Genomic DNA, 20,410 nt, shown 5'->3' on the forward strand with positions numbered 1-20,410 from the left:
ATGAAGATAAGTTTGCACCAGCTCGCTAATAACTGCACGCAGATGTGTTCATGTTGACTGATTGTAACTGACTGAACAGCGTAACTGGAATGAGCTGTCGGCCTCAAAATTCTTTGATTTCGGTGGAAGTGTGCAGGGGCCTTAAAAGGGAGATGAAAACATCCCATATATTTTTTTTTGTTGTTGACAAAGACTGTGCATCTCAACAAACTCTACAGCATTTATGCACAAATTAACCTGTCACTTCGTAGAAACTAGCCAAATCAGTCAGATGCCAACATGGACAGTTTGTGTAACAAGTCCCCGTCCTCGAAAACCATAGGTGAAACTTGGCAAGGAAAATAAAATCCAAACTACATTAAATATTAGTCGACTTGCAATGAGGATAAACATAAATTGTGCCAATAGTAATGGGTTTTGGACAGTGAATTATTGTCTTCCGAGAGCATAAAACCATTGACTCAACAAATATATCACTTTTTGCTTGATAAAAAATGTTGGTACTGTGTTTGGTCAACACTTGATGGCCAATATAAAATCTGGGTCCTGAAGCAAAACCAGTTGAGAACCATCTCTATTCCATACAAATATTGTTAAACTTGTATTACTTGAGTATGAAAAGTGTACATACACATCAGTATAAAACTGAATGATGATTTTTTAAGCTGGCCTTTTCTGCTTAGAAACTGGAAAGTTGTTGCCTGTGCGCCACCATAAATCAAATGTGGCACTGAAGGTGAAATATTCATTTATACTAGCTTAAAGGCAGAATTTCTTTTGGTGAAAGAAGGAAAATGCTGAACTGGCTGAAAGCCAAGCTGAAACCGTAATGCCTGCTGATAAATTGCATATTGTGAGATATTAGGGAAACAGACATGTACAAGTCTCTATGGAGATTTCAGGCAGATTCGAGACTATCGTCTCTTATTTGATTTAATTCTAGCGTAATTTGATCAAAGGTTTTACGAACCAAATGAGACTTTTTATCTCTAAACTTCAGAAGAATCCAAAATCTCCTTTTTTGAGTCCCAAGTGCATTTCGTATCTACACATGATTAAAAATATTCCAGGCATGATTTAGAAATGTAGGCTGTTGACTTTAGAAGACATGCATCTTGATGTTTCGTGTTTATTGATTGTTTTGATGTGCAGGCGTTGTTTGAAAGTAACATTTGCCTCATTTTGGTTTGTTGTTTTTCTGTTTTGATATATTTTTGGCATTGTAGAACTTCCTGGACCACCATCAAATCTGGTCATTTCCAAGATCAGTTCACGATCTGCTACTCTGAAGTTCCGAGCAGGGGATGATGGGAAGACGACCATCTCCAAGTGGATTGTTGAGGGTCAGGTGAGTCATATATCAGTTCTTCACTATCGTGTCATAATCCGCCTACCAGTTGCCTAAAGCTGTATCTATACTGTGTACTCCCTTATGATATGAGTGTTTACTAGTAAATTCCAACATTTTCTTTAGACACAAACATATTTAAGCAAAGTGCGCATGATGATTGGTGTTGGATTTGCCTCATACTAGGAATGTGTATATTGGTCATGTTGACTGCTCAAAAATGTTACGGATTAGCCAAGAACTTGTGTACTAAATGAATAGTTTACTGTCATAATTTACTTAACCTAATGTTGTTCCAAACTTTTTTGACTTGTTTTCTTAAGTAAAACCCAAAAAGAGATGTTTTAATGAAAATCACTCACAGTCTATTCAACACAATTTCAGTCGATAGTGCTTCACTTTAAAGCTTGAAGGACCCAAAAGTATCATAAAAGTAGTTCATGGCTCATGTGTCATATTCCAAGACTTCTGAAGGCATATGTTGGTTTTGCTTAGTTTAGATCTTGATGTCCATTTTGCAAAAAACTTTGAATGAGCTTCTCTCATAAAGGTGCAAAATTCTGATTTAATGGTGAGATGGGGAACAAGTTCAATCTGCAGTATTTTGAAATATTTGGCTATTGCATCACATCTTTTTTGGAGTATCTCACGCCATGTGCCTTAAAAGCTCCATGTGTTTTAAGGTTGCATTAAACATGTCCCCATGTTTGAATCCTTCCATTCCATAAATTGCACTTCATCAAGCCGTTATTGAATGCAAGAAAGCATCATGTGTGCATTTCCCCTAATCATCTTTAAACACTGTTGTTACCCAGGACTGAAAGCAAACTTTAACCAATCGGACAATATGCCATGACCAATCAGAAAAATTTAAACTGAAATGTTTTGCCATTAAAAAAAGTTGAAATGCTATACAATTATTTTTTTTCATGATCGATTAGTGTTGTCACTTCTGAGTACATCTTAGTACACTCATGCCGATCCCTAACTAAAACTAAATAAAAAAGATGAAGACACATTGTTTTTCTTGCATTCGGTCTTGAGAACAGTTTCCTCAGGTTTATGAAAAAGAGAGAACAGTCATCCATCTTGTCTCTGTAAAACACAATAATGTCACTTTGATTTGACTGATCTGTTCATCAGCTCATCGTTTCGTATGTGTAAGGCTACACTGTGCACATTTGGTAGTTATTTTTAAGGGCTCAAATCTGTACCCAGATGTCATTGCAGAGCTTAAAAAAAGCCAATATGCAGCTACTAAATTCAGTTCCTCTCAGCACTTTAATTTTAACACAAGTAACAGAAAGTTCCCCTTCTGATTGCCCTTCACAGCTCACAAATGTATTGAGAGCGCATTGCGACTTTTGCAAAAGGGACGACAGATTGAATCACATGACTGACTTCTAATTTGTAACCAACGTCAACTCGGTGAACTTGACGGCACCAGCCTAGAACTTTCAAAGGAAGCTTCTGCCTTTCATGTGGCAGCACTTGAAATCCTGAGTTGATTGAGGCCCGGCTATCTGCCGCTGCAGAAATCAGTCACCACGCGAGAGAGTGGCCCCTGCATAAGCACCCGCTATGAAATACAACAGCAGTCACTAGCATAAGGTGCCACGCGTCGAACATCTATCATGTTGGCATAAATGCTTACCGCATACACTACACTCCACTGGTCATTGTAAATCTTCCTGAGTGCTGTGAGCTTTGATTGGTTTAGACTTGGCTTGCACAATGTGTTTGAAATGGGGCAGCTGCTGGCACTGTCCTGGGCTCAATTGAAAATGCTTTAACCTTCTCTGCTCTGCATTCCCGCTGAAGGACCGTCCCCTACAAAACACTCGAAAAGCCTCTGGTCTGTGACGTACTGGATATAATGAAGTGCAGTGTGGGGATTTTTCTCCTGCTTTCATTTGCTTCACTGGTTGGACTCTTGACTCAACAAATGCTGAGAGATATCGTTCTCAAAAGGCTCAGAAAAATGGGGCTTTTTGGATGTCTCTCAGTGGTGTGGCAGATTAATGTCCAGGTAGTCTCGTGTAGCCAGACTTTTGACTATTAACATAAAGTCTGGTCCACATTGCACCTTATTTTGACCAAGAATCACCCAAATACACAGGAAGAGAAGGTCTGACTGACATATAAAGTGACCGACCACATTTTGTATGCCATTTTTTAGAGGCATGTCAATCTAAAGTCAGATATAACCCCAAGAGCAAAGCTAAAAATGCATGGATGGTCTCAGAAATCTTGTTTACTGGCTAGCAAGTGTCTCATATAAAACTCTTGGACATCTTTCATAGATTTGATTTCATGAGCCACACAAACCTTGTTGAGTAACATTTTCTTCCTTGGAAGTGCTCATCGTTGCAGCCTTAAAACTAGTGAACATGGCTTTGTTTCCTGGTGATGAATGATAAATCAGCGAATGATTACCTGGACACCAATCAGATTGCCATTTTGAAAAAGCTCACCATTATCTGAGCAGTATGTTTGAGATTGTCCATGATCCGTGGACATTTTCTTTAGGCCAAGACTAGTATCCAACAGATTGTAACTGTAAGTGGGATTGTATCTCTTCAGGTGGGCAGTATTGGTGAAGAGGAAGAGTGGAAGGTGTTGTACGAAAAAGAGAATGACCCTGAAGCTCAGATGCTGGAGGTGCCCAACCTCACACCATTCACTCATTACAGGTCAGTGTTTGTTTCTTCACAAGCATACATTAGCTGCAATTCAACGATTGACATTTTAACAGCATTTTCATTGACTAACATGAAAAAGAACCCATTTTAAATGAGCAAATCACATTAAGATGCATGGATTACTCGAAATTACAATTGCATTATTGAAGACACATAAACACCTTAATCAGATTAGGAAGTCTTTTTAAACAAAGAAAAACAGTTCATCATTTGAAGTCAAGTGCACCATTTGAAGTGTCAAGTGCAACATTTTCTGTTCTGTATTTATGGTTCTGATCTTGTTATTTTCTGCTTTTTTCCCCTGTGGATGCTGTTAATTCTTTGCCTTCAATTTTCAAGTTTGTTCTAATCTTGACATCTTTGTAATATTTGTCTTATGCTGAAACAAAAGAATTGAACTGAGAATTGCTACAGAAGTGTTGAGACAGAGTCTGCATAAAATCTGTTAACCTAAAGTTAGGCCTGTAGCTAGTGGATTGAAAGGTGTGAATGTTTTCCCATAAATCCATATTTAGTACTTTAAAAAGGTAAGAATTCCTTGCTACCGCCCTGCATCTGTATAATGCACAGACAGCAGTATTAATACTGTTGCTGAAACAATTACAAATATTTCTTAAAGTGGTCATATAATGGTACATGCACTTTTTCAAGTTGATTGTACTGAAATGTGTGTTGGCTGTGCCTGTACACAACCATCCTATTATGATAAAAATCCATCCAGTGTTTTGTTTTAATCTCCTTATATATTTTCCCCTGCCTCAAATCGAGCCGTTCGACCGTGTGACGTCACACGGTCGGACGCCCCTCCCAGGATTGTTGATTGACAGCAGTGTTTCAACACAAAGCGTGAGCGAGCTGCACAGTAAACCAGGATTAATTTAAACCATCAATCAAAGTGTCCAATAACAGGGCATTTACAGAGATTAAGTGAGTATAATTCAGCTGATCATGTGATGCTAACATGGCTGGCCCCATGTAGAATAAAACAGCTTTCATAAGATTTCTGATATGACTGAAATTACTATACATTTTTTAGAGGTAAAAGTTTTTAAATGAAGGGAAAATACTAAGTAAACCTTAAAATTTTAGTTTTGTAAAAAATTAATACATCTATAAACCAGTTTTTAAGCATTTAATTATTTTTAGCCTCTAGATCAAAAAGGTCTTTAAGATCAAGAAAATATATTCGCTAGGAGTCACGTGACGCCATGTGAGGATCTGACGTGTGAACAGTGAGCTCTGCGCATTTTGCTAGTTTTAACTCTTTTTATGACATAAACCAATGTAAATCGCTACACTCTGTCCCATAACTATTCTAGGAGGACAATATGTCAAAGAATTCAAAATTCTCAGGCTCTGGAGACATTAAAAGACACTTAAGTGCTCAGGCTGGGGCCTGGGAGTCGATTTGGTCAGGGAGGTGAGGGGAATGTGGCGAGAAATGCTGGGCATGTCGGCAGTGCTGGCGGGCGTCGAAATTCCTTGAGGAGGTTACAAGAGTGGGGGATGTCTAGAAATGGATCGATTATCTGGAGTCGTCGGAGAGGGAATTGTCTGCTAATCCGCTAGCGACTGGGGTGGGTTTGGATCGTGTCTTGGAGAGGTTGGAGGACATGGAGGGCTGTGGCTGGCTGAATGGTATCCGTGTCGTTGGAATCCCTGAGGGAGCAGAGGGACAGGATACGGTGAAACTCCTGGATGGGCTCTTTCCGAATCTGCTCGACATAGCAGGCCATAAACTGGAAATCAAGTGAGTTCACAGGGTTCCTGCTCGTCAATCCGTAGAGGGAGATAGGCCCCGATCATTTCTGGCCAAATTTCTGAGATCATCCAAAAAAGACCTTGTGTTACACGAGGATTAAAGGAAGGCTTTCTTGGAAGAACCACAGCATTTTCTTGTTCCCGTACTTTGCGAATTCGACAAGAGAGAAGCATGATCAATTCAAGGAATGCAAGAAACTTTTACACTAACGTAAGGTTGCTTTTGCACTGATTTTTGTGCCCAAATTGAGAATAGATGCAAAGGATTGTCCTAAAACATTCACATGCCCACCTCAAGCGATGTCCTTCATAAAGTCAATGAAGTGAGCAGGTCATCTCGTTGAACTCATGTTGCAGCCGAGTGGACCGGCTGAAGATTCTGAGCACTTTTTTGTGCTGGTTCCGCCTAGCGGCTGGAGTATATTTAGTAGAGTGTCACACCTTCAGGACAGCTTTATCGATGAAGCTACATGCTCTGTCTATCTGTCTATTGGCTGGAGTTTGTTTTAAAGATTATCTTTTGCTGTGGAATTCTGTCTCACAAAATTTGTATAGAAACACCGGACTTGAGCAATCTGATGGCAAAGTTAGGCTTTGACGGGGGCTTTTGACGGGGGGTTCTCGTAGGCGTACATGAACTGTTTCAGTTTGGAGGGATAGACGCCAGTTGGCGCTATCATGCGCGGGATTAATCAGCACATTTTTCTTTTTACTGTTTCTTTTGTTCTGGGGGAAGTTCAGGTTTTGATTGTCACACTAATGTGGGAATGTGGTCTTTAAAATTTTGTTTTTGACACAAAGTCTATTTTTCTATTATGTCAAAATGTCAAATGTTAATATAAACACATTATCTCTCTCCACGTGAAATGTGAATGGGTTGGGGCACCCCATAAAATGAAAGAAGGTTATTTTCTCTTCTTAACCTTAAGAAATATGGTATAGTGTTTCTTCAAGAAATGCATCTTTCTCCACAGGAAGCTGAACATTTTGGAAAGATATGGGGTGGGCATTTTTTTTATGGTGCTGGCTCGAGTAAAGTTAAATTAGGAACAGTTATTATTGTTTTAGCTGAAATTCAGGGGCAAAGTCTTATTTAGTCTAATATATATGCACCTAACGTTGATGATCAGGACTTTTTTATAGATCTTGAGGGGATGTTGCAAGCCACTGGCACCCCTCATGATATAATATTGGGAGGAGAGTTTAATATTTTGATGGACTTTGTTTGATCATAGTCCCACTAGAGCAATGTTGACGCTTCACAGGATGTGTAAAAATCTTGGTCTTACAGATATTTGGAGACTTTTGAACCCATTTGGTAGGAACTATACATTTTTTTCATCAGTCCATAACATTTATTCTAGAATAGATTTTTTTTTTATATCTAAGTCCCTCAATGCATCTGTTGTTGATTGAAGAATTGGAAACATTTTAGACTAAGATCATGCCCATGTATGTTTAGAGGTGTTGACACATATGGAGAAAAGGAAATCATATAGTTGGTGCTTTAATGTATCCCTTTTGCAAAATCTGGAATTCCAACAAATGCTTAAGGCTGAAATCAATGTCTATATGGAGACCAGCTGGTCCTCAGTATCCTCTGTGGGTGTGGCTTGGGAGGCACTTAAGGTGGTTGTTAGGGGTCAAATCATACAGTATGCCTCATTCACCAAAAAATCCACAAGCACAAGAACTCATGGAATTGGAAGGGAATATTAAAAGTGCTGAGGTAGAGCTGAAGCGCCGCATGTCGTCTAATAGCCTCAGAGAATTGATCCGATTGAAATACAGATATAATACTATATTGTCCTGGAAGGTGGAGTTTTGGCTATTCAGGGCAAGAGAGTCATAGTTTGAGTCGGGGGTCAAAGCATGGAAGCTTCTGGCTTGATATATAAAACAGAGAGAGTCTTTTTCTACCATTCCCTCAGTGAAATCTGCTGGGGATGAAATATTTACCTCAGCCATTGATATTAATAAAGCTTTTAAAGAATACTTTCTTGATCGCTATAGTTCCACGTCTTCATCTTCTGATGAAGATATTAGAAACTTTGTAGAACCATAAGAACTTCTTAAATTGTCATCTTAGCAAAACAATTCTCTTGAATCTGAGATAACTTTGGAGGAGCTTGGCGAGGTAATCAAGGCATTGCCAATAGGAAAGGCTCCAGGGCCAGACGGCTTCGCCGCTGAATTTTTTAGATGTTATGCTACAAAACTGGCTCCACTTTTGTTAGAACTTCATACGGAATTGTCAATGAATGGAAAATGTCCTCCAATCGTGACACAAGCCCGGATTAGTCAGATTCTTAAAAAGGACAAAGATCCAAGCGAGAGTCACCGTTCAATTTCCCTGATCCAACTAGACATTAAAATATTATTAAAAAATAATTGGCTAACTAATTAAGTAAAGTTATGACATCTCTTATACATATAGATGAGGTGGGGTTTATGCGGGGTCGCAGCCCTACTGATAACATTAGGCGTTTCATCTATATCATGTAGTCTGTGGCGAATGATCAGACTGCCATCTCACTTGACGTCGAAAAGGGGTTCGATATGGTAGAATGGGATTATCTTTTTAAGATTTTGGAAATGTATGGGTTCGGGGATACTTTTATTGGATGGATTAAGTTACTTTATTGACACCTGGTAGTGGCGGTACAAACAAATGGATTAATTTCAGATTATTTTACTCAGGATTGGGGCACCCGGCAGGGTTATCCTCTTTCCCCATTATTGCACGATATGAAAGGAGGATGATTTGTCATTGGTGATGGTGGGAGATGGGGCGCATAAGCTTTTGCTTTACGCAAATTATATTTTTTTTTTTGTCTCCGACCCCACTAGATCTATGCCTTGCCTCCACAGAATTATTAATTCCTTTTCTAAATTCATTAGGTATTAATTTATCTAAATGAAAAAATTTGTCTCTGACAGCATACTGCCCGTTAACATATTTTCAGCCGCGCGACTTCCAGTGGCACAAACAGGGCAATAAATATTTGGTCATTTTATTCCCAGCAACTTTGTGTGATTTAGTTAGAGTTAATTTTAACACTTCAATAAAAAGGGCTGGTGGGCAGGTGGGCTTCATTACATTTATCTATGATTGGGAAGGTTAATGTTATTAAAATGAATTGTATTCCAAAATTCAACTACCTGCTACAATCTCTCCCTATCCCCCCTCTTATTTCAAGCAATTTGATAGTATAGCGAAGTCCTTAATTTGGAATGGTAAATGTCCCAGAATACATTTCAGTAAGTTGCATAGGCCGATTGACAAAGGTAGGCTAAACCTACCCAAGATTTTGTTTTATTATTATGCATTCGGTCTCAGACATTTGGTTCATTGGTTGCTTCCACCTGAGAGAGCCTTGTTTTGTATTGAACAGGAAGTTCTTGCCCCTATTCGCCATTGCAAAGTCTTTCTGTTAAACCAGAAAAGTTAAGTCACACCCCTTTATCTTGCATTTGCACGCAGTATGGACAAAAGTGTCAACATATTTTAATTCATACATTTATTTAAATATTGCTTAGATTATGGCTGAACCCAAAGTTATGCATTAATAATTCCCCTTTTGTTGATCAGATTGGATTTTGAGGGGGTTTGCACGCTCGGTGACCTAAATGAGTGTGGAGTGTTGAGAGCCTTTGAAACTATGGTTCAACATTTTGGGATTCCAAGATCTCAATTCTTCAGGTATTTACAGCTGCGAAACCTGCTCTGTACTATTTTTGGTAGTAGAGCAGAAGACACTCTGGGAGGGGTGATTACTGTTTTTGGAAAAGGTCATGAGACATCAGTGTATTACTCTCTGCTAATTCAGAGTCTGGGGGACGGAGCTTCAACTTCTCTCAAGAGATTATGGGAGAAAGATTTAAACTTCAAATTGGAGAAGGGAGTGTGGGCTAGGATTCTAAAAAATGTCAAGTCTGCATCTAGAGATGAAAGGGTGCACCTTATGCAGTTCAAGATTTCACATAGATTCTATTGGATGACCTGTATATTGTATGGGCTTGGTCTTAAAGACACACCCACCTACTGGTGATGTCAATCATAAGATGGGGACACAGCCCATGTTTTTTGGTAGCGTGTTAAGATCCAAGAATTTTGGTTGAGGGTTCAGAGATTTGGTGTGACGTATTGGGCACTCAAATGTAATTTTCCCCCAGACTCTGCGTTTTAGGTGATGGGGCAGTCATTAATATAGGGGATAAATGCATAAAAAATTGGGTCCTAACCAGTGTTATGATCGGCAGACAGATTATTCTTAAGGGATGGAAGTCGGCTGGAGTGTCCTAATTTCAAGAGTGCTGCACAGAGATGGGCAGGGTAGCGGCATTTGAGGAAATGCCATGTAGAAGTCTAGGCAACTTAAATTTATTTAATAAAAAATGGGGCAGCTATTTGGCCATTTTGGAGGGCTCTTGGGGAGGGGCAGTGGAGAGAGAAGTGTAGTTTTAAATGTGTGTGATTATTTTATATATATATATATATATATATATATATATATATATATATATATATATATTTCCTTTCCTTTCTTTTATTTTGTGTGTGTATACTGAAGTTGTGACCACATGGATATATGTTGAGGGTCAGGTTGGGGATTGGAAGGGGGAGGGGTAGTATGCTGCTCTTGACATGGAAAAATTATTGTCATGCCAGTCACCCATAAATAGCTTCATCTGAATATTGTCTTATTTACAGCAAGGCCAATAGTCAAATTATTTCTTTCCATTCTGTTAATTTGTTTTGCCTTAATAGTCTTACTATCTGGACTCATCTGTTAGTCTCAGACAGCTTGACTCATCTGTGAGTGTTCATGATGAACTACTTTGCCTCCATGTTTTTCTCTACTCAGCAATTTATGTCAGATCTTATGGATGTTGCTGCAGCCACTCCATTTGTTCTACTCGTTGATAAATTTTGATTTCATGGTAACTGGTGCAATTAGAAAGTGGAATGCAGAGAGCACAGGTTCTTTCCAGACTCTACTGCCATTTCTTTTCTCCACAAGTTTTAAAGGGTTGTTTTAAAGGGTTAGTTCATCAATAAATTAAAATATGTCATCATTTACTCACACATATGTTGTTCCAAACCTGGATAACTTTTCTGTGGATCACAAAAGATGATATGATTGCCATAGTCACCTTAAATTTCATTGTATTTTTATACATACATTGAAAATGATAGGTGACAGAGGTTGTCATTCTGACTCCCTTTTATGATAATAAGGGTTTGGAATAACATGAGGGTGAATAAATTATGATATCATTCTGTTTTGGGTGAACTACCCCTTTAATGATGTGTAATATTGTGCAAGGAAATACTGTACCGTGTGCTTGAACTTTGGTTGTTACAGGTTCAGAATGCGACAGGTGAATATTGTTGGACCGAGTCCGATGAGCGTGCCATCCCGTGTAATTCAAACCCTGCAGGCTCCTCCGGATGTGACGCCCAGCAGTGTGACAGTACGCACAGCCAGTGAGACCAGCCTGTGGCTACGTTGGGTGGTAAGTTAAACATTTGGGCTGGCAAACAAATCACATTGAAATCATATCTGCTTTGAGAAATATGAAATGAGACAAGTGCATTGTGTTAATTTGATTCGATTCTGTTATTTAGGCTCTTGATTCATATTTTAGTTACTTTCAAAGAGGTTAGGATGGAAAAAAGCTAAAAACAAAAATGGGTTCAAGGAAAGAACTCACAGCATTACCAACTCTCAGTCCGGGTGTTCTGACAGGATGTCGTTATCCCATTATCACACATATCTACAGTCTAGGACTGTGAAAGCAGGTTTTTTTTTAGACATCTATTGATTTTCACCTGTATTAAAGTATGCTGACACCCAAGAGCCGTGTCCAAATTGAGTTTCTCAAATGAACCTTGTGACAGAGTGGAGGGCGGGGCTGGGTCTTATCAGGCTAATTAAGCCTCTGAAAAGAATAAAGGTTGACTGCGGATGGTGGTGCGATGGTGGCAGCTGACCTTCATGTGTGTGTTTGTGTCTTTTGTTTATGTTTTTCATTAAAATATTATTTATATTGTCAAGCCGGTTCTCGCCTCCTCATTTCTATTAATCCCTTTACAAACCGCTTTATCTGTCAAATTGAAAGCATATGACAGCTGATGTTTTTCCAGCTTGTGACATCTCATTTATTTTTTGGCTTCCAATCAAAATCGCTCAGTTGATTTTTGGGGCATGTAAATAATGAAGCATTATTAAAAATAAGTTATGAATTTACAGGAGCAGGTGGATTTAATTGCTTACCAAACATAGTATGGGATGAGGCTGAATATGCTCAAAACTCAGCTGAGACTGCATTTTAGAGTCTGAATGTTGGTTAGTATAGTTTCAAAAAATTCAATAGCTTTTATTGTTTATAGTTTTCGCTGTCAAAAACACCATCTCAGTGTTGATAGAAGGCCAAAACATAGAGAAAAAGATGCGTTTTCAAACAAAAACCTATTATTGTGGACGTCACCTAAGGATATTTTTAGTTCCAGTCTCTTACAACACAGCAGCACAAATTGCTCCATCTGCCTGTGAGGACACATTATACCTACCTATCAGAAACTGCACATCCGGGGGTCTGTGTAGCTCAGCGAGATTTGATGCAGACTACCACCCCTGGAGTTGTGAGTTCGAATCCAGGGCGTGCTGAGTGACTCCAGCCAGGTCTCCTAAGCAACCAAATTGGCCCGGTTGCTAAGGAGGGTAGATTCATATTGGGTAACCTCCTCGTGGTTGCTATAATGTGGCTCGCTCAGGGTGGGGCACGTGATGAGTTATGTGTGGATGCCACAAGGAATAGCGTGAAGCCTCCACATGCGCTAAATCTCCACAGTAACACGCTCAATAAGCCACGTGAAAAGATGCAGGGATTGACAGTCTCAAACGCGGAGGCAAATAAAATTCATCCTCCACCACCCAGATTGAGGCGAGTCACTACACCACCATGAGGATTTAGGAGTGCATTGAGAATTGGGCATTCCAAAATGGCGAGGAAAAAAAAAGACACATCCAGATTTAAGACAGCTGCCATAATGTTTTTGTAACCAATTTGCTATGGTGCTGGTTTGTTATTGTGTTGTTGTGGATTTCATATTTACTTGTTTTGGTTTGGTTTGGTTTTGTGATAGACAGTCTTGGCAGATTACTAATTACAAATTCCACCCAAAGACCACCCATAATTTATTGAAAATACAACAACCAATTGATTTTTTTCTGTAATTGTATATAGTTGTTTGTATTTGAGTGCACATTTCGTTTAGTTGGCATTCTTCTGTTTTTATTTTTATTTAATTTAACGAAAAATTTTCCCACCGCTTGTGTTTTTTGTAGTAGTTTTCATTAACCATAATAATGTTTGTCTAAATCCGCTGTCTGATGTTTCTATAACAGCCACTGCCGGAGACCGAGTACAATGGGAACCCAGAGAGCGTGGGCTATAGGGTCAGAGTGTGGCGGGCGGACCTGCGGGACGAGGCCAGCACGCGAGTGGTGAACGACAGGCTGGAGAGAGAAATCACTCTGGAGGGTCTGGAGGAGTGGACTGAGTACCAGCTACAGATCCAGGCCTTCAATTCCATCGGCCCCGGACCCTGGAGCGAGACCGTGAAGGGCCGCACACGGGAGTCAGGTGAGGACATGTTGACGAGTACAAATGCACTCAGCTATTGTGAGGTATCCTAATGCGGGCTGATTAGTCATCTGCCTTACCTGCAGAGCCCTTTGAAAAATAGAAACATCAGCCACTGTGTCGCAGAGCAAACATCTTCACATTTCTATTCTCTTAATAATCACATTCTCCATTGTAAACAGGTGGCTCTCAAATTGAATTTTATTTCCTTTATGTGATCCTCATAATGGCCCCTCACTGTTCCCCACTCAGTACCTCTATTCTGCCTGACTTGAGAGCTGCTCTCAATGCATGCCTGCACTGCAGATAAAAAAACAAGGTTATTGGCTGCCTGGTGTCTCTACTTATCTGTAAGCTCTCTAAAATACACATGCAAAACCTAAACCAGCTAAGACCAGCAAACCACCATAGGTCAGTTTAAGCAGGCACATTGCACTCCCTTTGGTGCCACAAGTGTTGCTGAAATTAAACACTTCTTCCTTAATAGTCATTTGGATAGCTATGCCTGGATGACCGTAATCCGAAAATGGCTGTGAGCGGCGTGCTCGCAGCCATTTTCTGATTGAACAGACGCATTTCTGAATGAACAGACGCATTTCCCTAACTTTATGTCTGGGGGTGGGACATGCAAATTCTGTCTGCCAATTTCTCATTGGCCTTTTCTCAAGTTCAGAGATGCGCGAGGCTCTCAAGAGAGACCCCTAGTGTCGCTTCTTCGACACAAAGTCGAAGTGAGCGACAGAAGGGGAACTAAAAATCAACAGGGATTAAGTGTAGGAATAACCCGATACCGATACTGGTATTGGAATCGGGTCCGATATCACGCTCATGTACTTGTACTCATGCTCGTAAAAATGCTCCAATACCAAAAACTGATACCATCTGACGTACAAATGTAATTACGTAAACATTCAACGCACAAATTAAAATGACGTTATGTACTAGTGAGATTATTTAACAGCAAAAGCTGTAATTTAATGCATGCCAGAGCGCTAATCCACTTTTATTCACGAACACTTACAGCATAGACTACATTTTTATTTAGGTTATTTTTGTCTCCCTTTTTCCACCCAATTTGGAAGGCCCAATTCCCAATGCACTCTAAGTCCTCATGGTGGCATAGTGACTAGGCTCAATCCGGGTGGCGGAGGACGAATCTTAGTTGCCTCTGCGTCTGAGACAGTCAATCTGCGCATCTTATCACATGGCTTGTTGAGCGTGTTACCGTGGAGACCTAGCACTTTGGAGGCTTCACGCTATTCTGTACAGCACCAACGCACAACTCACCATGTGCCTCACTGAGAACCACATTATGGCAATCACAAGAAGGTTACCCCATGTTACTCTGCCCTCCCTAGTAACCGGGCCAATTTGTTTGCTTAGGAGACCTGGCTGGAGTCACTCAGCACACCCTGGATTTGAACTTGTGACTCCAGGGGTGGTAGTCAGCATCAATACTTGCTGAGCTACCCAGGTCCCCCTTTTTGCAGTTTATTAATCACTTTGAGTCATGTGGCAGTCAGCTTTTCCCGAGTAGGAAGTCAGAGCTCCTTGGACATAAGAACACAGAAACACTTCAAAAATAAAACATCAATTTAAATGAAAAATATTTGACAGAAAAATATTGCAGCTGTATAGTTATGTAATGATGTAATGTTCACTGTTATACTACTAATACAAATAATAATAATAATAAATCAATAGTAATAGTATTTTGGATTGTGCTGTGAGGTTCTGTATAAAATCACTTCATTTGACCAAAAAAATATCATGTTGTAAATTAATATTTATGTTTTCATTTGATTAATAAATGTATTTATGTAAAACCATTTTTATGATAAAATTGAAATAAACTGTTAATATGGTATCGGACTACTTGTACAAAAAAATCGTATCGGGACATGCCTAGCTAAGAGTCTGCCTAAAGGTTTGTGGGTCTTTTGGAGGTCTCCTCATGCTCGCGCTCCTGTTTGGTTCTCGCCCATTAATGCTGTTTGCTGTCACATTGTCCATTGCTCTTCTTCATCCCACATGACATTCGTGAGGTGACTAATCCACGAGTTTACTTAACACTTGGGGCCGTGTGTAATGGCTCGGTGTGATAAGGGTGTGTGATTTTTTTATTTTTATGTTTGTTTGTGTAGTGCCATCAGGGGCTCCGGAGAATGTGACAGCTGAGGCCATGAGCTCCAGTCGCATCCTGGTAACTTGGGGGCCCGTTTCTGAGCACGAACAGAATGGCAACATCCTCGGATACAAGGTACCTACTCATGAGAATTCTTTCTCTTGTTTTGTCTTAATATTCTTCGTGTTTTTGCACAGATGAAAACGACTTTCAACAGAGGTCAAGTACTGAAGAGCTCTGAAACGATGTTTGCTGAAGCAGCCCTTGGCTCTTTATTATAAGTGTTTCAGAGCTGGATAAAGGTTTTTCAAATGTATGATCGACCCCTTAAACCATGTGCTGTATGACGAAATTACATGAAAGACTCTTAAGAGGAAAAGAATATAACAGTGTTTTATTTTATTTTTAAATCCAACATTTCCTACATTAAAAGGACAGTTCATGCAAATAGGAAAATTCTCTCATAGGTCAATTCCAAACCTGTCTGACATTCTTTCTTATGCGGAACACAAAAAAAGGTCCTAGTGCCTACTTTAAATAAAATGGCAGTGAATAGAGACTCAATTTGAAGCTTAATATATTACACAAAAGCAGAGGTGTGGACTCGAGTCGCGTGACTTAGACTTGGACTAATTTGATGACTCGCGACTCGACTCGATAGAATCAAAAAAGACTTGCGACTAGACTTAGACTTTGACAGCAATGACTTGCAACTTGACTTGGACCAAGTTTGAAGACTGTGGCGCGCATTTAAGGACAAGGACACAGCAAAAATTATACCAAAGGTGATATAATTGGGATATATTGAATACAGCGTTAAAGGCAACAAAAGGATTGCAAAATGTAGAACCTGTGGTTCCAATATTACAGACACCTCGTCGACAACATCCAATTTTGTGAGGCATCTGAAAATCCACAGACAGATGTAAGTTGTTAACTAATTTACGTCAGCTATGGTTCAGTAACATACATGTCTATGGCAGCAAATGGCAGATTTACAGGCTAACAAAATCTGCATATAGAACCGCAAACTATTTTTTACTGCGGTCAGTAGCATTTTACGTGTTATAGCAATTGGTGTAATGGACAAAATCTACCCGGTGTTTTATTACGTTGTTGTATGACCTCGGAACGGCATTTATTGTGACCACACACATTGGTGCTTTTTGAGCATAACTGGTTAGAACGTGCATGTAAACACACTCATTATTTTGCGGACGTGCTGGTCCTCTGTCATGCGTTTAGCTATATTTATTAATTTTATTGGTTATGGTTCTAAAAATCACAAATCCGATCATTTACTCTGTTCGCAGCCCTTTACAGTATATTACATGTATATGCAACTTAAATGCAATTAGCCACTGCCTAGTAATATTTCAGATTTCACTCACCAGTTCAGCACGTTCAGCGTCCTTTCACTGCGTGTTTAGAGTAAAAGTTTGGTTTGCCTTAATGTGTGTCCAAAGATAAGATCCATGTATCATCTTTATTACCCTCTTTGGTCTTTACAGGTAGATATCGATAAAAAAAGAAGATAAAATTAGATTATAAATTAGAAACTTCTAGATAAAATTTGTCAATTTATTATAGTAATTAATACTCTGACACTAATTTGGGCAAAGTGCACTAATGACTTGTTTCAGACTTGAAGCTAAAAGTTGAGGACTTAAAATTGTAAATTGACTTGGACTTGCCTGCCTTGACATGGGACTTGACTCGGGACTTTAATGCTATGACTTTAGACTTACTTGTGACTTGGAAAACAATGACTTGGTCCCACCTCTGCCCAAAAGTATCATAAAAGTCGTTTGTTACATTTCAAATCTTCTGAAGGTGTACACTAGGTACTTTTTGGTGAGAAACAACAAGGATCCACTTTATATTAGGTGGCATTAACTACTATGTACTTAAACATTTGATTACTTATTATGTATATATATATATATATGTTGTTGCGTTGTAATTACATTTAAAGGACTTGCATTTAATTACATTTGCAGTTACACAGTTAACTGTAACCCTAACCCAACCCTTACCCCAAAACCCAAATCTAACCTCAAATCCCAACCTAACCCTACCCTTACTCCTAAACCTACCTGTACCTCAAACTCAGTTGCAGCAAATGTGTATATTTTGCAGAACAACATGTAGTTACACAGTAAATACATAGTCTTGTATGTATTTAATTTTTGTATATAGTAGTTAAGGCCACCTAATATAAAGCATGACCAACAACAATATTCAGTGAATATCTTGACATCCATTCATGAATTGTCATTTTTGGGAGAACTATTCTTTTAACGTAATGAGGCTCTTTGAGTGTGCCATAATGTATAATACCATTTTAATACACTTTATTTCATAGAACCCCCTAAAAGGTATGTTTGCTTTAGTAGCCTCTTTTATTTTATTTTTTAATAAAGAACTGGTTCATAAATGCAATCATTGAATGTCTGACCCTTGCGGAAGGACATCACTTTTCTGAAACTTCTCTGAACATCTGACCCATGCAGAAGTTCAGAGAAGTTTCTCTGGTTTAAAGTTAACAGTAATTAAGACAGGAGGCTTTATTGAAAAAAAGCTGCCTAGTGAAAAATGGACCCAGCGTTTCAAACCTCATGCAACTCAGCCTTATTGCACAGTTGACAATAACAGCTATCTTTGTATTTTCAATTTAACGTGATCTTAGAGTAAAGTCGGTCACAAAATCACAAAGTCTGTTTCTTTTGAGTTGTTATTACTTTGATATATGATTTTTTTTCCAGGTTCTGTACAAAGAAAAGGACTCTGAATTGGAGGCCCAGGTGAATGTTGTTAAGGGGAATCTGACACAGTCTGTCTTGCTGAGGAGTCTACGGAAATACGTCCAGTATGAGATCCAAGTTTTGGCTTTCACACGAATCGGAGACGGACAACTCAGCAGCCCCCCAGTGCTGGAGAGGACAAAGGATGATGGTGGGCATCTTTTCTTCAAGTACTGAAAAATGATAGTGAGACATAATAACCTTGGCAGCACTCAACAATTTAGCAATATCACATGAGCAAGAGTAATATTGCACCATATACATTTTTATATTGCTTTTATAAGTAAATAATGTTGAATAACTTGCATTTCAGTCCAAAATTGGCCAGTGTGTTATACTTGAAATGTAATAATATTGAAATATTTGAATATAAACTAGGGATGCACCGATGTATAGGCTGCCAATATTTCTTCTCTTCTAGTGAAAATAGTTCAAATTGAAGCCAAAGCATCAAGCAAAACAAATTTTTTAAGTGAACAAATAATTCTCATTCACTTTCATTGTTTTGGTTGTAAACTACTTTGGTCGTGCTTTTTAATGAATCAGTTGAGTCACTGACTCACTCATAACAAAAGAGGCTCATTTGTCGCCAACTACTGGCATAAATATTAAATCTGTTGGAATTGTCACTGAACAAATCAGTGAACGAAATGAAAATGAACGATTAATAAAAATCCTCACCAACGAACACGGATAAGCAAAGTGATACAAATAGTGAAGCGTCCAAATGCTGTTATACTAAATATACACCACTTGACCAATCAGATTTGAGGATCGGAACTTATTGTTGTATAATAAGGATTATTTCTAGAACATATTTTATATGTCCGAAAAATACATTAATATTCTTTATATAATGTTAAGTTTACTTGCATTTACTTGCATTACAATTTGTTAGAAATAATTACAAAAAAGAAATAGTTTTTATATTGCAAATCATTTACATTTATGCATTTGGCAGATGCTTTTATCCAAAGGGACTTACAGTGCGCTTATTATAGGCACAATCCCCCGGAGCAACCTGGAGTTGAATGCCTTGCTCAAGGACAAAATGGTGGTGGCTGTGGGGATCAAACTGACAACCATCTGCTTACCAGTTCAGTGCTTTAGCCCACTATGCCACCACCACTTCCACTTACATGTAGAATAATGTAGAATTATGCAAGCAATGTATTAATGCACACACATTTGTTGGAAAACCATAGCTGTTATGCAGGGTGTGGAAGCAGGACAGGACAGACAGAGGTGCGGATCCAAACGCTGTATTTTATTAAGAATAAACAAATAAGAAACAAAAGGTAAACACAAAGAAAAGTCCACGAGGGGAAAACTGGAAACACAACGAGACAGAAATAAACACGATGAAACAAACTCAACAAACTCTGAACTCGGGTAGGGAACACGGACCAGGCTTGACGACATGCAAGAAACGAAACATTACCAAACAACGACCGACAGAGAGTAAACAAAGAACCAAGGTTTAAATACACAGACAAAGTGGAGACTGAACGAGACAAAGGTGAAAACAATGATGAGTGCAGGCAGTGGGGGAGGCCGGGAATTGTGGGAAATGTAGTTTAACACACGGACAGTGAGACTCAGGGCGGACAACAGGGAAAACGTGACATGGAGCGGGATCGGTGACGGGTGAAAAGGAAAACACGGAGCGGACAACAAGGAAACGTGAAATCAACGTGATAGTGAAACAGAGAACAGAGGGCAGACAACACAGGAACGTAACAATAGCATACGGTGCGAAACAAAGACTTAATTATGATTTGAATCTGAGTCTTAGTTAAAAGATTTTCAGATTTCCTGTCATTTCTTAGCCTACTGTATAATGTAAGTAGCAGCATTCTAAATTATTTATACTTAATATTTAACCGTAATGATGTGTTTGATGCTTCCAAGACTATTGCAAGTCATTTTCATAATTACGACAACCGATCACACTTTATATTAGGTGGCCTTAATTACATACAAGACTATGTATTTACTGTGTAACTACATGTTGTTC

The 20,410-nt window shown here is 39.0% G+C and overlaps 1 protein-coding gene across 1 annotated transcript in view; it reads left to right on the forward strand.

Annotated features, from left to right (window-relative positions):
• The window catches only part of LOC127652384 (protein sidekick-1-like), a 495,188-nt gene that overhangs the window by 411,957 nt on the left and 62,821 nt on the right, over positions 1 to 20,410 (forward strand). Inside the window, 6 exon segments of the mRNA XM_052138488.1 lie at positions 1,227 to 1,348; positions 3,932 to 4,041; positions 11,181 to 11,331; positions 13,227 to 13,464; positions 15,609 to 15,724; positions 18,355 to 18,544. Coding sequence (XP_051994448.1) covers positions 1,227 to 1,348; positions 3,932 to 4,041; positions 11,181 to 11,331; positions 13,227 to 13,464; positions 15,609 to 15,724; positions 18,355 to 18,544 — 927 coding nt within the window.

The sequence above is a fragment of the Xyrauchen texanus genome, chromosome 12, assembly GCF_025860055.1.
Source record: "Xyrauchen texanus isolate HMW12.3.18 chromosome 12, RBS_HiC_50CHRs, whole genome shotgun sequence".
NCBI classification, from domain to species: domain Eukaryota; kingdom Metazoa; phylum Chordata; class Actinopteri; order Cypriniformes; family Catostomidae; genus Xyrauchen; species Xyrauchen texanus.